This window comes from Sarcophilus harrisii, chromosome 3 (genome assembly GCF_902635505.1).
Source record: "Sarcophilus harrisii chromosome 3, mSarHar1.11, whole genome shotgun sequence".
NCBI classification, from domain to species: Eukaryota; Metazoa; Chordata; class Mammalia; order Dasyuromorphia; family Dasyuridae; genus Sarcophilus; species Sarcophilus harrisii.
The window spans coordinates 417,312,667-417,339,785 of NC_045428.1; the positions used below are offsets into that span (position 1 = coordinate 417,312,667).

Sequence of the window (27,119 nt, forward strand, 5' to 3'; positions counted from 1 at the left end):
CAAGTATGACCCTGTCATCAGCTACTCTCAACTCCAGTTGTTCCTGATATTAATTCCTGGATTGAATAGAAAGTCCTTTTTCAAAGCCCTTCATAACCTGGTCTTTTGAAATAATCTGCTAAAATTTTACTCCCCTCCACATACTATGTGATCTAGTCACATTGCTCTCTTTGCTTTTGCCTTTTGTCTTCTCAATTCATGATTTTTATTGGCCATTCCTGGACTGTCCTCTCTCTTCATCTTCATCTCTTATGTAGTACTTCAAGTCTCAGCTAAAATTCTCCCTTTTGCAAGAAGCCTTTCTAATCCATCTTCATGGTTTTCCTATGAGATGACCTCCAAGTTATCCCATATGAATTTTGTATGTACAAAGCTATTTGCATGTTTATCTCCCTGCATCAGACTGTAAGTTCCTTGGGGATAGGAATGTTTTGAGAGACTTTGTGAACTGTCCTTAAGATTATTACAAGATGCCAACTTGACTTCAGCTGTTAAAAGCACAGGAAAATTCTTAAATACTTGGCAATTTCAAATACAGATCCTAAATTTTGTCAGCAGCAATTTTATCCTGAATTAATGTTGCTGTTTAAATAAGTTAACTTTTAAAATGAAGTTGAGGGGAAAAAAGGATTTCTGATTTGAATAAAATATCAAATTTAATTTTTTACAGAAATTAATAGAAATGTCTGCTGTTATTTTTCAGATTACAATACAATATTCACATGTAAAAGCTCAACATCTCACTCATTATTTAAAAGGTTCCGGTCCTGCTAACATGAGCTTTGTGCTTTTCATAGCATATATTGTCATTTCTTCTTCCATTTTTGATCCAATCAAATCTTCAATCCAAGGAGCAACAAATACATATTTTATATGATAATTCTTCAAAATCATTTATGGCTAAAGAGGTTACTCCACTTTTAGATATAATTAGCTCATTTTAGTTATTGTATAACTATTTGAAAGGGGAAAAAACTAATACTATATTTCAAAATAAGAAAATTTAAAGTTTTATAACATCAATCTCAAGAGCAGTGCATTTAAAAAAGGAATCAAAAATAGCTAAGAGGAAGTTAACATCTAGGAAAATAGGAAGATAGTTAAATATACCTATCTTCCCTTGATGTTCTAGTCACCAGGCTAAGATGAACTAAATAGCCTACTAAGGGTAAAGAAATGGAAATGTGATTTCTAAGTTCTTGTCAGTTGTCTTTGAAAAACTAAAGAATTAAAGTAGTGCTATGGATTGGAGCAAATGTTATCTTAATTTTTTAAAAAAGAAGAAAAAGTGGAACCTACAAACTAAACATTAGTCATATTTATTTTGATTCTGAGCAAAATTCTAGAATATATTATTTAAGGAGTGGATTCGAAAAATCCAAAAAGGATAACAATGAACATAAAAAACCAGAATACCTTCATCAAAGATGGGTCATAGTAGCCTAATCTCATTTTTTAAAGACAAATGATAAGGCTGTCAAATGAGGGCAATGCTGTAGACATGGTTTATTTAGATTTTTAGAAGGCCGTTTGCTAGTCTTTCATTCTATTTTTGAGAAATAAATGGATAGCTGCAAGTTAGATGATGGTAGTATAAAATTAGATAGGCTTGGAACTATGGCTAACCTATTAATCATTAATGGTTTGATTAGTTATTACTGGCTTAATATCAACTTAAAAGGTTTCCAATGTACTGCTCCAAAGATTTGTGTTTGATTCCATGAGGCCTCTTGGAAAACAGTAGAGGGAATATATTTATCAGATTTACAAACAACACAAAGCTAAGAAGGAAAACTTAACACACTAAATGGGGGATCCAAAGAGATCTTGAGAAATTAAAATGATAAATCTATTTTAAAAAAATTTTAATAGTATTTTATTTTTCTAAATCATGCAAAAATATTTTTGAACATTCACCTTAGAACATAATATATTGAGGTGACATTTAGTAATAATTAATATATACTCAGATACAAAATTAAAAAAAAAAACCCTTCATAAACACAAAGTAAGAGATGTAGGTTACTCAGAAGGAAGTGGAATTTGAGTTGAACCTTAAAGACAGCTTTGGGTTCCAAGAGGAAGATCATTGCCCACATGAAAAACTACCTATACAAACACACAACGGTGGTAAAAAGGATGTCACACAGAAGTACACAGAAACTAGACTAGTTTGGCTGGAATATAAAAGAGAGTAAATAATGTAAATAAGGAAAACTGGGAAATAAGAAGGAATTAATATAAAGACAGAGCCATAAGAGCTAGGAGATTGAGCCAGATTTCTGTGACTGCAAGAAGATGGAAGTAATGAGAAAGAAAGACTCCACAGGACATGATAGGAGAGGATAGAGTAGGATGGGAATACATGGGAGGAATATGATTTTTATGAAGATCGAATGAGATAACATATATAAAGATTTGGCAAACCTTAAAACATTATGTAAATACTAGTGATTAGAGAACTGGCATGAACGGATTTGAAAAAGTACACAATGGCAGCCTCAGAAGGAAGTTTTTATCCACTAGCCCATATATGATAGAAAAATGGGTATTCTAAATGAAGCCACAGGACACTAGATCTGTCACACAGGTGGAACACAATGAGGCCACAGCTAAGTCAATTTTCATGTCACCTTTCCATGATTATTGTCAAATGAATGGAAAAGAGGAAAAAAAATGATTCTAGGTTGCAATGACCTAAGAAGGTTTCAAGGAAGTCAATATTAAAGGATGGTAAAATTTGGCTTAGCAGCAAGGTAAAAATATTTATAGATGGAAGGAAAAGATTGTACATAAATTACAAGCAGGAAATTTTAAGGCCTATTCAGATGATGATAAGTAGCTTACTTTGGAATGTTGTGACTCTGACCCTAGGAGGCCTTGAATTTCAGGCTATAGAGTTCAGCCATTTGCTCTAGGAAATAAGAGAACCATTCAAAGGTTTTTAAGGACAGCAACAAAAAAAGCATTTAAAAATATTTTTATTAATATGATTTTTACATTGACTAAATTTTCCTTAAAAATATTTTTATTAATATGATTTTTACATCAACTAAATTTTCCTTTATTCTTAGTCCTCCTAGAGATCATCCCATTAAAAAAAAAATTTTTTTAAAAACTATTCCTTGGTAGAGAAGTATCAAAGTATATGAATAAAAAGTTCTGGAAAAGAATTTTAAATGATTAACAAAATGAAAGAGTTAATGCTCCAATAATAAGAATACTAAAAATAAGAGAAGTGCAAATCAAAATAACACCGAGGTTTCACTTCCTGTCCTGCAAATCTGCAAATTATCAAATATTAAAAAAGAAATAGTCAATGTTGGGGGGTGTGTATGTGAAAAATAGGTACATTGATGAAACTGTTAATCATTCTGGAAAATAATTTGGAATTATGCAAATAAAGTAACTAAAATGTCCACCCTTTGATCCAGAGATTCCATCACTGGGTTTATACTTATACACATACATACATATTTGTAGCAATGGTTTTTGTGATAGCAAAGAATTAATTAGAAACAAAGTGTATTAACACCAACTGGAAATGGCTAAAAAGGCTGTGGTACATGAATGCTAAGAAATATTGTGTTGTAAAAAATGATGAATGTAATGAAGATAGACACATGGAAAGATCTACATAAACTAATATAGAGTGAAGTAAGCAAGATTGCATTCTGTGTCATATAAACTATCACAAAATCCTAATTATTCTCTCTGCTTCAACCTTGTACCCTCTCCAATTTTCTCTTCTCAAAGAAAAATTCCTACGGTACAAGTCTGATCATGTCACACTCCTTTTCAAAAAGCTTCAGTGGCTCTCTCTTGACTATAGAATGGAAAGTCCTGTTAGGCAGTCAAAGCCCTTCACAATGGAAATCTTTAACATGTACTGTTTCTTCTTCATGCATTTTATAAATTCAGCCAAAATGAACTACTCACCACATTTCAACCTCATCCCAGTACCTTTGTGCATACTGTCCCTCATGCTCATAATAAATTCCTCCTCAACCCTACTATTTAGAATTTCTACATTCCTTTAAAGTTAAGTCCAAAAGTCATTTATTACATAAGGCCTTTCCTGATCCCCCATAGACTATTCCCTTGTTCTTCTTCCTAGTCACTTTACTTGTGTATAGTCCTATGTATTTTCAATCTTTAGAATACCATCTAGTACATACTGGATGTTTAATAAGTGCTTGTTAACTTATTAGGCACTGGCGGAAAAAAAAGTCCTAAACTCTAATCCTCTGCACATTCTATAATGATATGACAGAATTTGTAATAAGTTATATCATTCAATTATATGTGCAAAATTAAATATTTGAAAAACCCAACATTAATAATAATTCATTCTTTTAACTACTAATTACTTGTCCAAAGAAGGTTATTAAAAGGAAAGTAATGTAGTGAAAATATATTAACTCCATGAACTTAGTAAAAGGAAAAAAAAATACTTGATGGAAGTTTTCCTCATAACAGGCAGAAAATCTGAACTGTAAGAATTAACTTAAAGTGAATGATAAAGCTTTGACAAAAAAAAAATGAAGTGAGTTTAAATTATAATGCTAATAAAAGACATAAAAGTCAAAAACATTTTAGCCTATTAGTCCAATGCTAATCACCACAAATGCGTGTTTTTGGAAAGTTCTATTATTTAAAATTCATCCAAATCTTACTTGTCATTATATGTTTTTAAAAAGAAAATTCAATTTTTAAGAACTCAATGCTTTTAAAGTTTGATCCTACAACAGGTCATTTCAAAAATAAAAGACTACCAAAATTATGGAGTACAAAAAAATTTACAATTTACATAAGAATGCTAAAGTACAAAAATAATTTTGTCACTTACCATTTACTAAGTGTGACTGTTTTAGTATGAATATTATGAATTTACACAGCTAAACAAAATTAAAATGAACTTACTCTTTATCTTCATCACTTCAGAGTACAAAAAAGTTTAATAGCAGTAAAAAAGGCATCAGGCAACAGTTTTGCGTAGTGTCATAAAGTTAAGAATGTTTCTTCATCTTTTTGGTCTGAACCTGTGATTTCACAGATAACAGGTCAATCCTAGTGTAGAATTCCCCTCAACATGATGGATCAATATACTTTCTATATAACAAAGTCTAGGAGTGCACTCTAGGACATTTAAAATCTCATTAAGTTACCAAATAGGTATAAGTCAGTATGTATCAGAGAATTCAGAAAATCCAGATCTTTCTTCAAGTCTCTTGTTTACACTCCATAACCTCTAGTTTTACAAAAAAACTACTAGACCTCAAAATGTTATTAGTAACTTAGATGAATTTATGAGATACACTTAAAAAATCCATACATGAATACAAAATTAGAAAAGAGTAGTTATCATGTTAGATGGCAAAATCTGAATTTTAATCATTGGAAACAGTCCCAAAGTATAAAAATAAAATTTAAAAATACAAATGTGAACTTGGTTTCCAAAAAAGTGAACTTTTCAAATAGGAAATTCTTGGTTTAAAAGCCATTCATTTGAAAAAGTTAAGGATTTCAGTTGAGCGCAAGCTCAGGAGAATGAACAGGCTGTCAAAAAGGCTAATATACTATTAATGCAAGCTCATGCAGAGTGTCCAAAATAATGAATAATAACTCTACTATACTTTGCATTGGACAGACTTCATATGGAATACTATATTCACTTGGGAATGTCATATTTTAAGTGTCAAACATTCAGAATGAGTTCAAGGAGGTAAGGGAACTTACTCTCTAAATTATCTCACAAGAAATGGTGAAGGAAAAAGACAAGCAGTAAGGTAAGGCTTACATGAAAGCAGCTTTCAAATATTTGAAAGGCAATCATGTGGAAGAGGTTTTAGATTCTTCTTAGGACTAAGGGACAGAACTAGGAACAATGGGATTTAAGTTACAGAAAGCCTGGTTTCAGCAACTTCAAAAGGAAGATATAAATTTCAGCAATGGAAAAATGGAAAAGACTGCTTTATAAAGGGGTAATTTATCCATTGCTAGCTATACACATATAAAATTTAACTACCAAAGGTGATTCTTACTGAGGAAAAAATTGGAATCAAGTTTTATGCTCTCCTGAACTTATGCACCAAAGTATTTAGCAAACAAAAGGTCTAAAATTAAATGAACTAACATGTTTAAAACACTGAACAATTAAGTAAAGTTTAATAGATACAGTCAGAGATTCTAAAGGTTAAAAGAGACCTTAGGAATTATCTAACCCTGGGCTTCTTAAATTTTTTTCTCCTCATGATGCTGAGAAATTCTTACATAACCAAGTATATAAAATAGGTATGCAAATAAACATTGATAATAAATCATATTTTCAAAATCCTCAAATTCAGTTATGAAACCCCATATATGGGATTGTGAACCCATAGTTTTAAGAAGCTGGAATCTGGACCAATCCCTTAATTGTACAGATAAGGTCCAGAGTAATCACTAAAAATTGCTTCTCAGAATTTGTACGGTATGGAATAGAGTCCAGATAATGGACTTAGAACTAGACAAACTCAACATTCTCTTCCAAACAACTTTAAAATAATGCCTCAAATCAAATTTTGAAGTGCTAGTCAAGAAAAGGTCAGATATAACATTTTTCTTGTAAAAAAAAATTAGGAAGGCTGCAGGAGAAGTTTTCAACACCAGAATGAAAATCTGTCTGATGCCACAAAGAAAAAGTAGAAGCAATAGCAGACAGTAAGGGGTCATAAAGAGATAACAATGAACCTTTTTTTTTTTTTTTGGTTGGCATTGGGTGCTGCTGGCAATGATGGGCAACTTTACTGATCATAAAGTAATTCTGCATCACAATTTCAAGGCCGAGAGGATTGTCAGTCTTTCTGGCTACAGGAGACCAAGGTCCCTTTCTAGATAAAGACCTGAGCATAATTCAGGAGAGCAATGATCATCTCACTCCACATCACATCAAACTGGGAAGAACCAAAACTTTGCACATTCTTAGAACTAGTTCTGAAAAAAGCAAGAAAAAATCTGATGTTTGGAATAATGACTCCCCAACCTCAACTGAGCAGAGCCCAATTTTAACATAATGTTTTAAGTAAAGAATTAAAACTGGAAAAATGATAAAACAACAAAAATACAATTTGATCATTAAAAAAAAATATTGTGGATGCAACTAGGTAGTGCAATAAAGTACCAGCCCTGCAGTCAGGAGGACTGGAATTCAAATATTAAATGTAATTTTTCAGAAACCTTGAGCAAACCAGGAATTGGGGAGGTAGGAAGGCAGAGCCAATCAGAAAGAAATTTTGTGGTTTAAGATAATAGCCCATCCAGCTCAAACTGACTGACCCAATCCCTACTGCGCCTGCTTAATAAAGTAATTGAATATTAAGTTTTCTACCATTTTTGAACTTGGGCTGTATGATAAGAGAGGAGGGGGAATGTGCTTATACAAATTTAGGGGGAAACATACAGTGGGCATATATTAAATGAACCAATCCATTCTCTGAAGGATGGGGATTATGCTGAGCTAACAAGTATAAAACCTCTCTTGCTTCTCTGTTCAGTGGTCCCTCTTTCTGCTTCTGGCCAGAAAAGCTAAGAAATTTCTTTTTTTATTTTTCATTAAAGCTTTTTATTTTTTAATACATGGGTAATTTTTCAACAATGACCCTTGCAAAACCTGTTCCAAATTTATCTCTCCTTCCCTCCATCCCCTCCCCTAGATGGTAAGTAGTCCAATACATTAAATATGCTAAAATATGTTAAATCCAATACATGTATACATATTTATAGTTATCTTGCTGCACAAGAAAAAAATCAAGTCAAAAAGGAAGAAAAAAAAACTGTGAAAAAAAACAAAATGCAAACAAACAAACAACAAAGAGAGTGAGAATACTACGTTATGGTCCACACTCAGATCCCACTGTGCTCTCTCTGAGTGTAGGTAGCTTTCTTCAACACTGAGCAAGTGGAACTCATTTGAATAATCTAATTGTTGAAAAGAGCCATGTCCAGTAGAATTGATCGTCGTATAGTCTTGCTGACATATATAATGATCTTCTGTACTGCTTATTTCACTTAACATCAGTTCATGTAAGTCTCCAGGCCTCTCTGAAATCATGCTGCTGGTCATTTCTTACAGAAAAGTAATATTCCATAACATTCATATACCACAATTTATTCAGCCATTCTCCAATTGATGGGTATCCACTCAGTTTCTAGTTTCTAGCCACTACAAAAAGGGCTGCTACAAACATTTTTGCATATGTGAGTCCGCTTCCCTCCTTTAAGATGTCTTTGGGATATAAACTCAGTAGTAACACTGCTAGGTCAAAGGATATGTACAGTATGATAATTTTTTGAGCATAGTTCCAAATTGGTTTCCAGAATAGTTGGATACATTCACAGTTCCATCAACAATTTCAGTGACTCAGTTTTCCCATATCCCCTCCAAGCTAAGACAATTTCTTAAGACTATTCTTTAATAAATTGTCCTTGATACCTGAATTTTAGTGTCAAGCATATTTCTAGCAGAGGTACAAATAATAAGGGAAAAAAATTAAACATCTTAAAAAAACAGAATGGATCTGATGGCAAAAGAAGCATAAAAATTTACTGAAGAAAATAACCAAATGAAAAAGGAGGTGAGAAAATTCGCTGAAAAAGAATTCTTCAAAAACAGAATTGGCCAAATGAAAAAAGTACAAAAGCTCACTGAAAAAAACAATATTTTAAAAATTAGAATTGGACAAGTGGAAGCCGATTTCATGACACACCAAGAAACAATTTTTTAAAAAGTCAAAATGAAAAAATATGATCAAAATGTGAACATTTCATTGGTTTAAAAAAGAGAGAGAGAGAGATTGACCTGGAAAACAGATCCTGGGGAGATCACTTAAACATCACTGGACTTGAAAACGAGGATAAAATTATGAAAGAGCTTAAATATCATATTTCAAGAAATTACCAATGTAAATTTTTCTGATAGCTTAAGATATAATCACTTCCCAAAAGAGATCCCAAAATGAAAACTCCCAGAACTGCTCCAAGGTCAAGCAGAAAATATTGCTAATAGCTAGAAAGAAACAATTCAAATATTGTGGAGCCACAGTCAAGATCACACAAGATTTGATGCCTTCCATGTTAAAGGAACAGAGGTCTTAGAATATATTTTTCTGAAGGCAAAGGAGCTAGATTATAACCAAGAACAACTTTCCCTGCAAAACGAAGTATAATTCTTCAGGGGAAGAAATGGAAATTTAATGAAATAGAGAACTTTCAAGCATTGCACAGCAAAAAGGGGGGAGAAAAAGGTGGAACAGTGAAATTTCTTTTCACAAAAAAGTCAAGTAGAAGAGTTTTTACAATGAAGAGAAAATGGGGTATGTGGATGGTGGGCAATGATTGAAACTCACTCTCACTGGAATTGGTTCAAAGAGGGAAGAATATATACACACACACACACATACACACACACACTCACTCAGATATGTACAGAAATATAACTTACCCAGGGAAATAGGGAGAGGAAAGGGGTTAGAGAAAGAGGAGCAGGAGAGAATGATAAAAGGGAGCACAGATAAAGAGGTAGTGGTGAGAAACAAAATAAAGATTTTCTCCCAAAATAAGATTTATAAGGGAGGACAGTCTAAAAACAGAGAGGATATAATTGTGAAGGTGAATGGGATGAGCTCACCCCAAAACCAGACGTAGATAGAAAAATGGATCAGAACCCAACAATCTGTTGTTTACAAGAGACATTCAAAACAGAAAGAGAAACTACACTGAATGAAATAAAAGGGAAAGAAAAAGCCTGGGAAGACTTACATGAACTAAGGCTGAGTGAAGTAAGCAGAACCAAGAAAACAATGTACACAGTAACAAGATGATTAACTATGATGGACTTGGCTCTTTTCAACAATGCAGTGTGATTCAAGGCAATCCAATAGACTTGGAATGGAAAATGCCATCTATATCCAGAGAGAGAACTATAGAGACTGAATGTGAATCAAAGCATAACATTTTTACCTTTTTGTTGTCGTTTGTTTTTCCTTTCCCATGGGTTTTTCTCTTTTGATCTGGTTTTTCTTATATAACATGACAAATATGGAAATATATTTAAAAGAACTGCATATGTTTAATCCATATTGATTATTTGCTATCAGGGGTGAGGGGAGGTTAAAGAGGGGAGAAAAGTTTGGAACACAAAAGTCTTACAAAAATGAATACTGAAAACTATCTTTACATGTATTTGGAAAAATAAAATACTACTGAAAAAAAATGAAAGGCTGGAGCAGAATCTAATATGCTTCAGCTATACTTTGAAAAATTTAAGTAGTAACAATCATGACCTCAGAGAAAGCAAAAGCAAAAACAGACCTAAAGGGACTAATTGGGGGAACTACATTTTGCTAAAAGATTTCACAGACAATGAAGTAATATCAAAAACCTTTACAACCAATTCCTCTGATAAAGGTCTTATTTTTGAAATATATATTGAGTATAGATCTGAATCAAATGCATAAAAGACACACATGCCCCAAATATAAATGGTCAAAGGATATTAACAGACAGTTTTCAGAAGAAATTAAAGCTATTTAATCATATAAAAAAAATGCTCACTACAAATTTAAGAAATGTAAAATAAAACACCTCTGACATACCACCTCACACCTATCAGAAATGGTAAATACTGGAATGGATAAGGGGAAAAAAACCAGATACAGTAATAAACTATTGGTAGGTTGTAAACTGGTTGAACAATTTGAAAAGAGGCCTAACTGGCTATAAAACCATTCTCTCTGACTAAGCAATACCATTATTAGGTCTATATTCAAAAGAAATCACAGAAGAAAAAAAAAGACTTATCAGTATAAATATATTTATGAAAATAATAAATTTATATGGCAGAGAATGGAAATTGAGAGGATGATTATCAACTGGAAAATGGCTGAACAAGTTATTGCTTATGACTGTGATGGAGTGCTGTTGTGCTATGAGAAAAGGTAGGGGGAGGGGAATTCAGAAAAACATGGGAAGGCCTATATGAACTGACACAAAGTGAAGTGAGAAGAAGTGGAAGATCACTGTCCACAATAATAGCAATATCATAATGATGATCAACTGTGAAAGAGTTGGCTCCTCTTATCAATATAATGATCCATGACAATTTCAAAGGACTCATGATGAAAAAATGCTATCCATCTCCAGAGAAAGAACTGATGGAGTTCTTGCTAAACTGAAGTAGATTTTTCTTTCTTACTTTTTTATTTTTCTTGAGGGAGGAAGATGTGGCTAACATGAAAATGTTTCCCATGATTTCATATGTATAATTTCACAATTTATAATTTACATTTAGTGAAAGGGGAAATTGAGGACTTCTCAGAATAATAACCTTGGGTAATTCAAGATCTGTTAATCATTAAGGCTCTGAGAAGAGCAAAGACTTACTCCTTCAGCAGAAAACATTTAAAAGATAACCCCTTTGACCTTTACTCAACTGCTTAGAGAAGAACCTGACTAATTATTTAATGGCCTGAAGATATTGGAGAAGCCTCCAAACTGACAATCTCTATTTGTTCATTGAGAAAGCCTGAGGTAAATTACCAAGTCTCCTAAATTATTTTAGAAACCTTTAACCCCCCTGGCTTAATCGATTACTTAACCTCTAAATAATATGTGAGGGATTATGTACTTTCTCATAAAATCATTAACTAAGGTAGATTGAACCTATAACCTAAATTTTAATTTAGGAAGGTCTGATTAGTTTGGGAAAAATGTATTTCTTTGTACAAACATTACAATAGAGTGCTCATTATCAGCTCAAGCAAGCATTTGCAAACATTGTAACAAACTGACCACTACAAACTTGGGCAAACTCATCTGCAATAAGTCAACTATATTGGCTTGACTAGAATTTAGCAAACCTTTGCTACTTCCACTGGAGCAGACAGTGAAAATTAACCAGATAAGGGGAGAGGGTCATGGGTTCCTAAGATTTTAAACTATTTAAATCATCTCAGACTTCGTAAAATTGGCTTCCTCTCTCAGAACTCAATGAGGGGACTGCCCGCTCTCCCCAGATTCTAATAAAGCTTCTGATCTTCACTTTGAGAAATCTCTTGAGTCATCATTTTGAGTAAGGGGTTGCCATCCAACACAACATCATATTGTCTGTCTTCTCAGTGGGTGGGGGGAGGAAATTTGGAACTCAAAAATTAAAAAGAGAATGATGTTAAAAAACAACAAACTGGAAAAAAAAACCACCTCTCCTAAAATTTTTCTCTTAAATTATCTCGTAAAGAACCCATGTTAGTGGTTCCCTACTGCCTCAATATTAAGACAAACTTGAATTTAGCACTTGAGGAACTCTGTAATCTGCCTTCTACCTGTCTTTGTCCTGCCTAATTTCATAGCAATTCCTCTCACAACTGCTCAGTACCCTCTACTCCTCTAACTGGAGAGTGTAGTCATAAAATCCTCCATTTAAGATGAACAGAATTGACATCTCCTAAGATATCTCATTTTTCATCCAGCTACACTCATTATGACACCTTGAAATTCTTTGCCTTCTCCACCTTCCCCTCAATACCTCCTCCATGGTAGTCCCCTTCTTTCTTTTCAGTCTTCTTTCATTTGTAAACTTTTTTAGTCTTTCCTTTTCATATTTGTATCTTCAGTACTTGTAATGCCTGGCACACACACAAAAAGGTACTTAAATGTTTATTGACTACTGATTATGAAACTATGACCAAATAAATGGACAACTTGCTGTTCCCCGACCTTGATAAGCAACATTCCATCTTTGTGCATATGTTTACAACCTCAAGAGTCACTCTTATCTTTTCACTTTTTCTTACCCCTCATCTCCAATCATCTGCCAAGCTTAGTTTGTTCCATTACAAAACATATTTTATAATCACCCTCTTCCCTCTACCACAACCACAACTACCTCAATCCCCATTATCTTTCACCTAGACAAGTAATAGAACCCTAATCGGTGCCCCTACCTCATACTTTAATCTATCCTCCCCACAGCTGCTACATAATAATCTTCCTAAAACCTATGTATAGTGCTTCACTCAAAAAACTTCAATGACTTTTTCTTGGCTTTATAATAAAACATAAAGTCATATGACAGCCATTTAAAGTTCTTTACAATATGGCTCCAACATGCCTTTATGGGCTTCTTCCATAATTCTCTCCTTTCTGCCATTTATACTCAAAAATGATCTATTCTCATATGTGACATTTTATTTTTCAAATCTTTATCTTTGTAGTGTTTGTTACCTTGTCTATAATGCATTCTTCACTGGGCTTCTTTCAAATATAATCTCAACTGATACAATCTAACAATCACATCCTTCCTTATCTCCCCCATTCTATTACCCCAACTCCATCTTCAACAATTACCTTTTATATACTTTATATTGATTTATCTATGTACATGTTATGCACTCCTCCAGAATATAAGCATTAAGATAAATAGTTTAAAAAAGAGAAAGAAAAGTATTTCTCAAGGAAATTGTATTTATAGTACCTGATACATAGTAGGCAATTAATGCTCACTAATTCTATGAACCATCCTCTAAGTCTTGAATTTACTCTCTTATTCTCTTCTCATAATTCTATCCTGATAATATCAGCTCAATCGCTACTTTCTCCATTATTGCCTCTTCCACAAGTTAGCACTGTCTACCTTCTCAATTTGCTTTGTAATATATTTGTGTAAGCTTTGTATTTCCCCAGTAAAATGTAAACTTCTTGACTTCAGGGACTCTTTTCTTGAGGCAATTGAGATTAAGTGACTTGCCTAAGGTTACACAACTAGGAAGTGTAGACTAGATTTGAACTAAGGTCCTCCTGTCTTCAGGGCTGATGCTCTATTCACTGTACTACCTAGCTGCTCTGAGACTTTCATTTTTTAAAAAATCCTAAGTGAATAGTCTTAAAAAAAAAAGTTTTCAATGATATTTTTTATATCCCCATAGTTTCCCCCAATATCCCTCCTCTAATTCCCAGAGACCCAATTAAATATAAGCAGTATTAAAAAAAAAAAATCAATACCAGAAATACTTTTTGAGGCATCTCATCAAAACACCCAAAAAGTCCAAATTTTTGTTCAACATGTAATACTTGTTGATCTTCTACCTTAGTTAAGGGATGTGTTCTAATAGCATTTCTTTCAAAACCCTCTTGTTCTTTATAATTTTGCAACACTCTCTTTTGCTTCTTATTATGGTTATTCTTTCCATTTACAATTACCTCTTTCCAGTCCTGGATTTTGATATATCAGTATATATCAGTATAAGATATTACTGCAAATGGAATTAGGGAGGGAATTTTATGGAAGCAGGAAATGACACAGAAAACACAGAATAAGTTTAGAAACTCAAAAATACTTACCTCAAATTTTACAATAAGGTATTGTAAACACCACAAAAAGGAAAAAGAAAAAAAAATCAGATTTCTTCTCTTGTAGAAAAGAGAGGCCAAAACAATTTTATACACATTTGATTTTCCAGAAGGTGGGGGTGCCATATACATAACACCTATGATGTAGAAAGGAGAACTGTACATTGCTATAGTCACTGTGCATATTGTATTCTTGGCTCTGTTCACTGTATTCTATATCATGTCATGTAGACCTTTCTGTGCTTATCAGTATTTATCAAATTTATTATTTCTTACATGACAGTAATACTCCATTGCATTTATTTATGTGCCACAATTTGTTTACCCATTCCCTAATTAACCGGCATCTATTTTATTTCCATTTCTTTACTATGACAAAAAAAAATGCTAAAACACCCTCTCCCCAAGATAGCAGTCTGATATAGGTTATACACGTACAATCATTTTAAACACATTTCCATATTAATCACATTATGAAAGAAAAATCAGAATAAAAGGGAAAAGCCAGGATAAAGAAAAAACAAAGTTCAAAATAGTATGCTTTGCTTCACAGTAAGTCTCCATAGTTCTTTCTCATGATGTGAATGGCATTTTCCATTACAAGTCAATCTTGGATCACAGTATTGCTGACGAGAGCCAAGTCTATCATAGTTGATCATCACATAAGCTTGTTGTTACTACGTACAATGTTTTCCTGATTCCATTCATTTCACTCAGTTCATCACCTTTCTGAAATCAGTTTGGAACAGTAATATTCCATTATATTCATATATCATAATTTATTCAATCATTCCCCAAATAATGGACAGACACTCAATGTCCAATTCCTTGTTTCCACAAAAAGAGATGCCAAAAACATTTTTGCACATGTAGGTCTTTCTCTTTTGTGATCACTACAGGGTCTGTAGTGACACTGCTGGATCAAAGGATATGCATGATTTTACAGCCCTTTGAGCACAATTGCAAATTGTTCTCTAAAATCTCTAGATCAGTTCACAACTCCACCAATAACAGCATCCAAATTCTTGGAAAAGAAACTAAGTGAGTTACAGGAAGAAATAGCAGAACTATACTATAGGGATCTCAACCCCCTATCCGCACCCCACTCAGAACCAGATAAATCTAACCACAAAATAAATAAGAAAGAATAGTTAAGGAGGCGAAGAGAATTTTGGAAAGATTAGATATGATGGACCTCTGGAGAAGACTGAATGGAGCTGGAAAGAAATATATATACCTTTTCCTCAGCAGTACAAGACACCTACACAAAAACTGACCATGTATTAGGGCATAAAAACCTCACTATCAAAAGCAGAAGGCAGAAATATTAAATGCATTCCTTTCAGACCATAATGCAATAAAATTACATATAATAAAGGACTGTGGAAATATTATAGGAAACTAAACAATCTAATCCTAAAAAATGTATGACTCAAACAGTAAATCACAGAAGCAATAAATAATTTCATCCAAGAGAATGATAAGACAACATGCCAAAATTTATGGAGGGTACAACCAAAGCAGTTAAGAGAAATTTTACATCTCTAAATGCTTACATGAATAAAATGGAGAAAGAAGAGATGAATAAACTGGGCATGCAACTAAAAAAGCTAGAACAACAAAATTTAAATCCCCAAATTAGAAATTCTGAAAATCAAAGTAAAGATTAGTAAAACTGAAAATAAGAAAACTATTGGACTAATAAATAAAACTAAGAGCTGCCTTTATGAAAGAATCAATAAAATAAAATTACCAAAAATGGTTAATTTAATAAAAACAAGAAAGAAGAAAACCAAATTAGCAGCATCAAGAATGAAGAGTGAATTCAATACCAATGAAGAAAAAATAACCCAACTGTAGGTCAATAAACTTGAAAATCTAAGTGAAATGGATGAATATTTACAGAAATATAAATTGCCTGAGTTAACAGAGGAAGAAATTAAATACTTAAGTAACCCCATTTTAGAAAAAAGAAATTGAACAAGTCATCAATGACCTCCTGAGAAAAAATCTCCAGGACCAGATGGATTTACAATAATTCTGCCAAACATTTAAAAAACAATTAATTCCAATACTATATAAGCTATTTAAAGTCAAGATACTGCTATCACTCAAGCTACACTCACATACTTCTAAATTAAACTCCTCAGCTTGATCATTAAGATTTTTTATAAAATAGTTGGAATCTGCTTATCCACTCCAATCTTCTTTCTCATAATTCCCAATAACTCAATTCTTTGAGCTTTTGGCTCTTCCTTAAGTATGATTATAAACTATTGTAAATAATACCATGGATAAATCATTTTAAATACATCACGATTACTAGAAACATAATTCATAGTGCATATTCTACCTATGGTGAGTCACTAAATTTATCTTTATATGCTAACTTTAAATTTGTTTTAAAAAAACCCATATATTAGGATTCTTCAGTCTGGAAATACAAAGTCTAAAATGAAAATGAGTAATGCTTATATAAAAATCATAATATATATATATATATATATAAACATGCATTACGCTGGCAAAACCTAAGCAAGCCTATCTACTATAGTGTTATATATAGTCTTAGAAAATCCAGGACCTCAGAGATATCCCTTGCTTGACTCTGAAAATTCTTATACTTCTTTACTGAAATTCCTTACTACGCAGAATATAAAATATGGAATCAGAAGTGGTATTAAAGCTTAAATATTAAATAGGTTAAAAAAAAGATTTAGATGAATATTTTAAATTGCTTCCGTTCAGGGTATGTGCATAATGCCTGTCTCTGTCTCTCTGTCTCTGTTTCTCTCTTGCACTCTCTCTCTCTCTGTCTCTCTCTCTCTGTCTCTCTCTCTCTCTCTCTCACACACACACACACACACACCCCCCCCAAAATACTACACTTAAGAATAGCTTAGTAAATATCTACAAATGCCTAAAGGTATCACTTGGTCCATAAAACATTAATAGTTTTCTATCACTTTTTCCTAAACTGACAGTCAATCATATTTTACAAAGGCATTATCCAAAATTTCAATGCAAAAGATTGGGTGTATAACAAAAGATAAATTTATATTTTATAATTATTTTAATTTCTAGTTTTAAAAATTATCAGATTTATTAATGTATATTTACTCATATATCCTACTCTTTCTGGAATTGAACAAATATACTCTGGTAAGTAGTTTTAAAGACTTCAAGTGCTACATACTTCAAGGCTCTCCATAGGCAAATTCCTTTATTTTTTGTTAGATGACTTTATTTTTTATTGATAATCACTTGGGGAAGCCAAGAAGCTCTTAATTCATCTGAATTTTGGTTACTCTCTTTCTCAAAATACCCTGACTCTACCTATGAGATTTCATATTTTGATTCTATCCATAGAAAGCAAGTTAACATTCTTAGAATTAATTATCCTTTAATTGCCTGCAGTGTTGTATTATTATTATTATTATATTATAAAATAATATTTATGGCAGTCTGCATGTGGAACAACCCCTCCATCACAATTGCTCTTCTAAAATCTCTTGAGCTTGAAAGATCATTCATATGGGGTTACATGGTGGAAGGATATGTAACACTTTTATACGGATAAAAGTTAAAACTGACATCAAGGGAAGCCTCAAAGAAGAAGTCACAAAAGTATTACTTGTAACTTGAGGATCTACGTATATATATTTTAGAAGAAAAGAAGAGAAGAGGGGAGACATTGCTTGTTTCTCCACAACTAGTGAAGATACAGAACCCAGACTGGGTCTCCAACTTATATAAAGTCCAGTGTACTTTTTACTATACAATCAGCTAGCAATCACCACTTTTAGAAATGCGGTGTCCTTTGTGTCATGACTTCACAGCAGGATTGCACCTTTCCATACACACAAACTTGGAAACTCTTAGACACTCCACCTCCCCCCAAGCGCTAAAACCTAATAGCGATTCAGCTTACATTTACTCTCTTGTCCCTAAAATGGACTTACTCTAGTATACTATGCAAAAATCATTTTGTTCATTCATACTTTAAATGTTATCATTTCGCCCACTAAACCTAAACAGTTCTTAACTGCTTGACACAGAACCTGATACAGAGCAGGTGCTTAATAAATTTTTGTCAACTGAAGACAAATAAAATGATCACTGATGTATATTGATAAGTATCCATCAAAACTAAACAAATAAATTTCACTGATTCACAGGGAACGTGTTGCAATATTTCTAGGTTTAATTGATTTGAGAGTATCACAAATATTAAGCTTCCAATTCTTACAATTTAAGACTAATCACAACTCTATTCTTCTGCTACCGAAATTTATTACAACTTTATTGTTGCTAAACCAATATATTTCAAGGGAAAGGAGTTTTGTGGCATTCTTTCAAGACAGCTCAAAAATAATATAAATATTATACAACTCTTATACATTTCTAACAGAGAAAGCTCTACCCAGCAATCATCAAAACAATATCCCCTTTCTTTTCTTCTTTTCCATTTTTAGAAAAAAAATTCCCATTTCTTTCCTTGCCTCAGTGCCCTATTGGGAAAGATGGAAAGAAGCTGGTAGCTCCTATCACATGTCTTCAATTTTTACTCTCAGAATCTTCATGATCTGCTCAGTTATTAAGATGAAATAACTGACCATTCATAGTATAAACCTCTTTTTCTTCTCTCCAAAATATAGAGGAAATGGTAGGTCTTGTTTAACAAATATAAGATTTGACATATGACAGCCTGTTATATGTCATTTTGCTAATCCTTCATTTCAATGGTGGGAAGGAAAAGGAAGGGAAAAAAGTATATAGTGGGAACTTTTAAATGCAGCTTTCCCATCTTACTAGTAGCAAAACTTTTTATAAAGCCTTAAGAGCATGTTCTGCTTGTTTCAGAAAACAAGGGAACTCATGAGATTGCATTTTGTTCCAAAAGAAGACAGAAGGAGAAAAATCCAAGTCAGAAACAACACCGTGAAAATCATCTACTGTAGCTGTTACTTTTTAGCAATAAAGACCATATCCTATCTTATGAAACTGTAATTCAACTTGTCCTCAACATATTGTTTCTGTCCTCTTCTACTGCTACCTCACGGTTAACCCTAAAACAGCTCCTAAAAATCATGCCTTTATTCATTTTCTATATATTTCTAGTCCATTAGAGCTGAGTTTCGATGAGTAGCATTTCAGTATTGGCAGAAAAGGCCACTAGGGTACCATTTAGTACAATGAAGTAATAACTATACCCTAGTAGCCTGAACGAATTAAAGCAACTTCTAAAAGTACCTTACAATCCCCAGGAGTAATTTATGCACTCTAGGAAACCTGGAATAAACCCTTCATTCATTTCTAAGAGGAAGGATAGAGGTATTAATTCTACATTAGAAATATGCAAGCTGAGGAACAGGGATATTACTTGCAGATTGTTAACACATACCTTAGATTTTGCCAAATTCCCAAAATACGTTAACATTTTTATTAAATAACTGGCATATTTCAAATGAAATACTAACTATATATCTATGATTATATTATTGTTTAAATTTTCTCTTAAAATCAAAACGTAGCACCAACATCTTTATCACCTTTTAAAGAGAAAACATGTAATGAGATTATATGGCAATTTCTGCAGTTTGGAATTTTGTAACATGACCTATGAAACCATAATGTATACTTTCTATAACAGTGAAAAAGCATTTTGTATTTTGAATTAACTCACAAGTTATATTATTTTCTCCATCTCTAGCCATAAGGCCATAGAACCTTTCCCAGTGTTGCAGAATTAAATAATGCAGAGTAGGGGCACACCATGGACAGATTTCAAGGGGTCCCAAAACTTGGATAAAAAAAAGCAAAATTACATCTTTATAGCCATATAACTGTCTTCCTATGTAATCCTATGTGTGTGTTTAATGTATTTTAAAACATTATTCTCCGAATAGGCCTTAACCAAAGCAGCCAAAGGAGTCCATGACACAAAAAAGGTGAAGAACCCATGTTTCCAGTGAATCAAACAGAACGAGCCATTTCTATAAACAGAATGAAAACTTTAAAATGCATGACTGATAACTGAAAAGTCTTTAAAATAGTTAAAACTATCGACCCAAAACATGTATAGCAATCTCCTAATGCAGCAAAGAAACAATGTGTTTTCTATTCTCTAGTCTGGATTTCAAATCAAATAAGAATATACTTTAACTTGTACTGCCATGGATTTTTAACAATGTTACATAAATTTGCTGCTACAATTACAAAAACCTATGTCCTTTACAATGTTTGTATTGAGAAGAACTTTAATTTAGGATGTTTATTGATTGTAAACATGCATATAAGATAGCTTTAAGAATCAGGTGTTACTTGCTCTAAGTTTTTGTTTTCCATTTTGCCTTGTCCAGTTTTATGGTTCTTAATCCAAGCCATGTGATTACAGAAAAACATCTTAATTTAGCAAATAAATTCATCATTTTTTTCTGAATCTGGTCCAAAATTTTCAATTACAGAGGAGCTCAGAGTAAACATTCTCAAAAGCAGAATGTGTCCCATATAAAAGTACACAGGTAGGTCTCAATGCAACATACAGAATCATTATTACTTTTGGTTATTCTCCTCCCCACCCCACCCCCCACAATAATCAGGCTGGCTTCCATTAAGGTTTCTCTAGACCAGAAAGGAAGGCTTCCATAAATTTTGTTTAATATACTTGTACAAAATTACCCATGACCTTGTAACTAAAGGCATCACCAAAAAGACAAATCACACAACCAATTGAAAGGGAATGAAAAATAATGCAAACGAAAAACTGTTCCTTCGCATATATGTATGTATTTCGAAGGCATTCTTCATGTGAAGAAAAAATTCAACTTTTAACTTAAAAATACATACCAATAATTTTTCATCTTATTCAATTGAGCCATCACTCTTAAAAGTTATTCTCTTATCCTCTTCCCCTTCTCCTAAAAGGACTAAGATAATTACAAAACCAGAAACATGACCTTTCTAAAAAAATGTAAATCTCGGAATGGACATGCTTATGAATGTTGTCTCATTGTATTTCTCTATTTCAAAAGGTAATTGACAAGCCCCTAATTTAACTGTACCAGACAGTTCTATCTGTCCCATCTCTGGTCAAACACTGCCTCTCTGTTTCTATTCATTATGCATTATATGGAATTCTAAAACAGTACAGCATAACCAAAATAAATAAATAAATTCTTATGACATCTGAGGTCCACAAATCTTCCTCAAATGTTTCCCTTCACAAGCATTAACAGACATTTTTAAAACGGTTAAACTCATTGGTTGCAACACCATCATCCTAAAAACATCCACCTTATGTATGGTCCCTGTTTCTGCAGCTTCTCTGAGAATCCAGTGGCATATGAAAAAATCAGACCCTCATGAACACTACAAACCAAACTTGAAAAGAAAGATTTAACGATCGATGACCTTGTTAAGAAGGAATCTTTCCCCTCTCCTCCAAATTCATCCTCCTGGAGGAAAATGCCGCAAAATCGAGCCTGAGCACGAATACTGCCTGCTAGGCTGGCGGCAGGCAGATCTGCTTGTCACAGTTCCCCAATGCCCGCTCTGCCGCAAGGAGAGAGGGAAGGAGGCGGAGAGAAGTAAGAGCCTCACCAGCTCCCGAGAAGATGCTCCAGTGACCTCTGGCAAATGGAGAGGGCTGAGCAGGGAGCGGCGGCCGCGGCAGCAGGGTGTACGTACTCTGCCCTCGAAGCATTCCTCACATTCCTACACAATCTTCCGCCCGGGGAACAAACTGCGCGCGTCTCCTCCAGGCACACACACACACCTGCCTATTCATCAGCCCCAGCGGCCACAACCTCAGCTCCAGTGCCCGCACTCGGTTTCTTGTCGCACTCCGCCAACACGCAGCAAAATCCAAGCCAAATCCCCCTCCCCGCCCGGGCAAAGGCGGCGAGAGTGGCAAAAAGCTTTGCCGAGACAGCTGCCCAACCAACGGCTGGGGAAACGTTATTTCAACTCCTGCGTGTAACACGTTGTGGGAGAGAAGAGGTGCAGAGGAGACTGGTAGAAGAGCGAATCGGAGAGTGCATGCTGGGGGTGCGGACCAGAAGGGAAAGAGAGGTTAGCTAATCACACACACACACATACATACATACATACATACACATACACATACACACACACACACACACACACACACACAGAATAAGGGTGTGAGGAAGATGGTCAAGAAGGGGTGAAGGGTGCTAGAAAGACTTCCACGTAACAATTAGGGAGGAGGGCGGAGAAAAGGTATCTAAAGAGAGGATATAAGCGCAAAGCAAAGAGGAAGACCCTTCCAATTCTACATGATTCAGTTAAGATTGGTGGGAGAGACAGGGAGAGGAGCAGTGCACAGGCTTAAGGGCTCATAGGAGATGGAGAATTTAGGGCAAATCAGATGAGCAGGAGGTTTTAACAGGAAAGAAGGAATGGGGGAAGGGGACGAGAAACGAAGGTGAGGGCAGAATGCAATAGAGAATGGATAAGGGGGAAAAGAAACCAAAGTATGGGGCAGAAAGCCAGAGGGGATGGGAGAAGGGAAGAAACAAGGACAGATTTGCAGGGAAGGATTAGTCGGGAGGTGGGGTGCTTAGTGAGGAAAGGCAGAAGCAGAAAGTCACAGAATCAAGGAAAAGACTGGAGAGTATATATAATCGAGGAGGGGAAAGAGGTAAGTAGAAAGGGTGGAAAAGAATCCATGAAAATGCAAATGGAGGTTGAAACTTCAGTGCCCGGGGAATGGGGGGGAAGGGGGGAGGGGAGAAGGCGAGTGCAGACAGGAACACGAGGCGGGGCAGGAAAGGAGAGGAGTAGGTGGGTGGGGGTGGTTGTAACGGGAGGCTCCCCTTCCCACACCCTCCCCCACCCTCGCCCAGATCAGTAGGTTGGGTGGGTGAGCGAAGGGAACAGTACGAGGAGCCGGGAAGTGAAGGAGTAAGGGAGTGGGGAATTGGGGAATATGGTTCTTCGTCCTCCCCGCCCGCTGTACACTTACTTTCCAGGTTAGGAAGCGGCTGCCGTCGCTCCGGGAATCGGGGACATCCGCGCGGAGTGGTCGCGGCTGCGACACCCCCCAAAAAAGTGCCAGGGCCAAGAGAGCTTCCCTCCTCCTCCCCTGTCCCTCAACCCCCGCCGAACCCCCTCCCGCCCGCCCGCCCCCTCCCCTAGAACACTTCTCCCACCCCACCCCCGGGAGGCGGCGGCGGCGGCGGCCAACTTCACCCTCTACCCGGTGCCCATGGTGCCACCTTCCTCGGCGACAGCACGGAGTCAACCCCGGTGCCTGGGTGCTGCCGAGCTCCGCCGAGCAGCCCCCACCGCCCCAGTCAGTCAACCAGCCAGCCAGCCAGCCCCGGGCTCCCGGGAACGTCAGCACGCTGCCGTCCCCCGGCCTGCTCCGCGCCAGCTTCCATTGGATGGCAGGAAAAGGCTGTCCCACCTTATTGGCCCAGCCCTCATGTTGAACGGACCAATGGGATTCGGGGTTTCAGGTCGCCATAGAGACCGATGCTGTTAAGAGCAAGAGCGGCTAGAAAAGGTGGGGAGGGTGGGGAGAACCAAGGTGTCCAGCTTCGGGCGTGGGAGCAGGAGGGACGGGTTACGAAGTGCCGGAGGATCCCAGGTCTAGCTTCCACAGGGAGCTCAAGGCTATCTAGTCCAACCCCTTCATTTTACTATTGAGAAAACTGAGACCCCGGAAGGTCTCAGTGATTTGTCTAAGATCACCCGGGTAGGAAGAAGGGCGGGAGCTTTTGAGTCTGGGGAGATTCCCTCATTCGGTATCTTAGACGTGAATGGGCCTTCCCTTCCTCTCCTCCCCTTGATTTCTTTTCTCTCCCTTGACAGTGCTTGTCAGTGGTATCGAAGATAACCCTACCCCACCCCCAGCCCCTTTTAATTTACCTATCCCTGAAGGTGACCTCAGAAAAGGGTATTGCATGAACTTCTTGGTTTGGGGAGCGGGCCCCTGAAACTACGCCCTCTGATCTTTGTGCAGCATCAGCTTCTGCCGGTGAGTCTTATTTTCCCATCCTTCCCTCTTCCCCAGTATGCAAACACCCCTGTATCCTGTAGTACTCAGGAATTCCTTTTCTGCATATTTATCTCCACCCCCTGAAGATCTCACTTCAGAGTCAATGTTTAGAATTCTGGCCCCTGCCGGGAAGTAATTTTAAAGGGTACTTTTCCTTTAAAGGAAAATAAAAATGGTAAGGAAAAAGTATGATGAGCTATGTTTTACAGTAAGTACAATGAGGACTGGAATTAAAACACATTTTAACCCAGCCCACAACTTTTCACCTCTACATTTGCATCGAATGACATTTATTAAGCTTCTATATATATATATATATATATATATATATATATATATATATCAACAAAACAAAAATTTAACAGACAGTCTCTATATTAAGTGGTTGACTTCTGGGGAAACATACAGTGTGCAAAGCTAATGCCGTATTCTTTTAAAATTGGTATCAGAATCAGGGGGAAAGAGAATGAAATCAAATTCTGGTTAACATTTTTAGAGAGTTTGATATTCTCTAAATTTAAGAGTGAACCTGATTTCAGTAACTGGAGTAGGCAGTCCCTCTTGGATTTTAACCCTGTTTCTTATGGCTTTGCTTTATGACATTCACTCTGTCCCTGTTTCCCAAACTGTAAAATGGAAATAAATATTTTTCCACTTCTAAACAAGGAAAATAGACCCATTTAAAGCAAACACAGCTAATGAATTTGACAGGAAATATTTATTCTATTAATTAAATTATTCAAATGAAATATAGCCATCAGTTTTCAAATGTCTTTTAAAAACTCATTAATGTCTAGCTTATATATTTTTTTTTATTAAAGAACCTGCTGTTTTAAAGACAATTTTGTGATAAAAAATAATTGTTCTTTTGGAGTTACAAATATTCCATTGGGAGAGGGAGATTTCATGCTTCTGTTATGAATTTTAAATTAGGTAATGTGCTTTTATGTTAGGTTATTTTTTAAAAATCTTTTGCTTTTCTTTTGTGGAAGCATTATACATTTGTATCTCTAGATCTAATCACAAATATACATTAGTTCACTAATAGGATTACTATGTTTTCAGTCTCCATAATTTGTTTGATGAAATCCAAAGCTAGTTGAAATCTTTTTTCAAAATTAGACAATCTCAGATGGCAAATGAGTATTTACATAGTTGTCTATGGAGATACTTGTACTTTTCCAGTGCTGGATAGGGAGCAACAAGTCAGTAGGTACTGCTTTCTTGCCTTCCTATCATGGAGATTTGGTCAGCCTGCTTTGGAAAGTGATACTGACAATGTTGTTGAAGGATATTAGAATAAATAAAATTCAAACTTTTAAAATAAACTCACATGAAAGGTAATACATCAATAAGTGAGTGCTAAGTAAGACTTGATTGTAATACTTTGTGAAATGCAAGAAATTTTTTTATTAATACAGATATAACAGTAACAAATTGATTTTCTGCTATTTTGGGGTTGGATAGGAAAGGGAAGAAACATAAACAAATTATTTTCACTTTAGAATTTTCTCAAGTGAGGAGATTCATTAGAATTTTATATTGCATATGCTATGTCTCTAATAATTTAAACCGAATAAAATATAACAACTTTAATTCTGTAATATGTTACAGCTTAGCCTACATTTATTTTTACTATAAACTATAATTTTTTTAAAAATGGTTCTCTGTTAAACCCACAGAACACAAGCTTCAGCCCCATTTAAAAACTAATATTGTTTGTTTAAATTGCCCTTATTTAACAGAGAAATAGTAATAGTTTGGATTACAACATAATTCTTATTATGCTTTTCAAGAGTACAATTATATAGTATAGTATAGTCAGTAATTTCAATTTTGTCTGATTCTTCATGACCCCATTTGGAATTTTCTTAGCAAAGATACTGGAGTGGTTTGCCATTTCATTCTCTCACAGTAAGGATGGGTTTGTATTAGAGCATAATTCTTTTGTATACAACTTTTGCTAAAACAAAAGACTGCAATTGTTTTAACCTGACAAAATCAAAAAAGCTTGCAATTCCCCACTTCCCCCACCAAAATGTAGAGATGAATCTTGACTATCACTATTTCCTGCAAAAGTATAATCCATTTGTTGTCCTTCTGCTACTTTCCCTTAGTAATCTTTGCCTTTTTCCTTTTCTCATTTTCTTCTGAAGTACAAGTGAAACCACCACATTTAGTTCCCAATATCTTAGTCCCAGATTATTATTCAAGGAAGTAGGAATGTCTTTTGATGAATTGTCAGAGTCCCAATATATATCTTGATGATACACATAGTGGAGGCAGCACAACATTGGAAGTATTGAGTTCATTTTAAATATCCATCTTTAGGAAAGAAGAATACCAAAATAATGGGGAAAATAATGTCATTATCACCAAAAAAAGAAAAAAAGACTAAATAGAGAAGACAAGCTAATTTGCTTACATTTCTCATAAAATCTTTATGAATGTGACATATATATATGTACAATATGAAGAATATATTTCATGAAAATATATTTTAAAAAACTCTTATTTTATTTTCTTCCACAGTCCATATCTTTAAAATCAGTTGACTAAGAGATGACAAGAGAACATAAGATAATACTGTATCAAATAGATTCCAAATAAGTAGTTGACCCAGCAAAATGTAATCAGTGATACTCATTATTAAAGTCTATCAAAGTATGATACAGAAAAACTTATTTTTGCCAGAGATGTTTTTCTC

At 34.9% G+C, this 27,119-nt stretch overlaps 3 protein-coding genes across 4 annotated transcripts in view; 2 read left to right on the forward strand and 1 right to left on the reverse strand.

The window, feature by feature from the left end:
- PKP4 (plakophilin 4) overlaps positions 1 to 23,514 on the reverse strand; it is a 215,520-nt gene extending 192,006 nt beyond the window's left edge. Inside the window, exon 1 of one of the 2 annotated variants that reach the window (XM_012544732.3) lies at positions 23,375 to 23,514. The gene's annotated coding sequence lies outside the window, so the exon portion shown is untranslated. Of the gene's footprint in view, positions 1 to 22,162; positions 22,475 to 23,374 lie in introns of those variants that run through there. The other variant, XM_031960639.1, reaches the window with a different exon arrangement.
- LOC116422577 (vegetative cell wall protein gp1-like) lies at positions 22,886 to 24,293 on the forward strand. The gene is made up of 3 exons (XM_031961356.1): positions 22,886 to 23,050; positions 23,387 to 23,917; positions 24,226 to 24,293. Exons 1-2 carry the CDS (start codon positions 22,886 to 22,888, stop codon positions 23,894 to 23,896), a joined length of 675 nt encoding a protein of 224 aa, XP_031817216.1. The 3' UTR covers positions 23,897 to 23,917; positions 24,226 to 24,293.
- The window catches only part of CCDC148 (coiled-coil domain containing 148), a 279,517-nt gene continuing 276,322 nt past the window's right edge, over positions 23,925 to 27,119 (forward strand). The window contains exon 1 of the mRNA XM_031960644.1: positions 23,925 to 24,391. The gene's annotated coding sequence lies outside the window, so the exon portion shown is untranslated. The remainder of the gene's footprint in view (positions 24,392 to 27,119) is intronic.

Excerpts from the sequence above, each read along its gene's own strand:
- LOC116422577 (XM_031961356.1), top strand. The coding sequence starts at position 22,886 with ATGGGGCAGAAAGCCAGAGGGGATGGGAGAAGGGAAGAAACAAGGACA. Across the intron at positions 23,051-23,386 it reads TAATCGAGGAGGGGAAAGAG|GAAGCGGCTGCCGTCGCTCC; the intron begins GTAAGTAGAAAG and ends TTTCCAGGTTAG.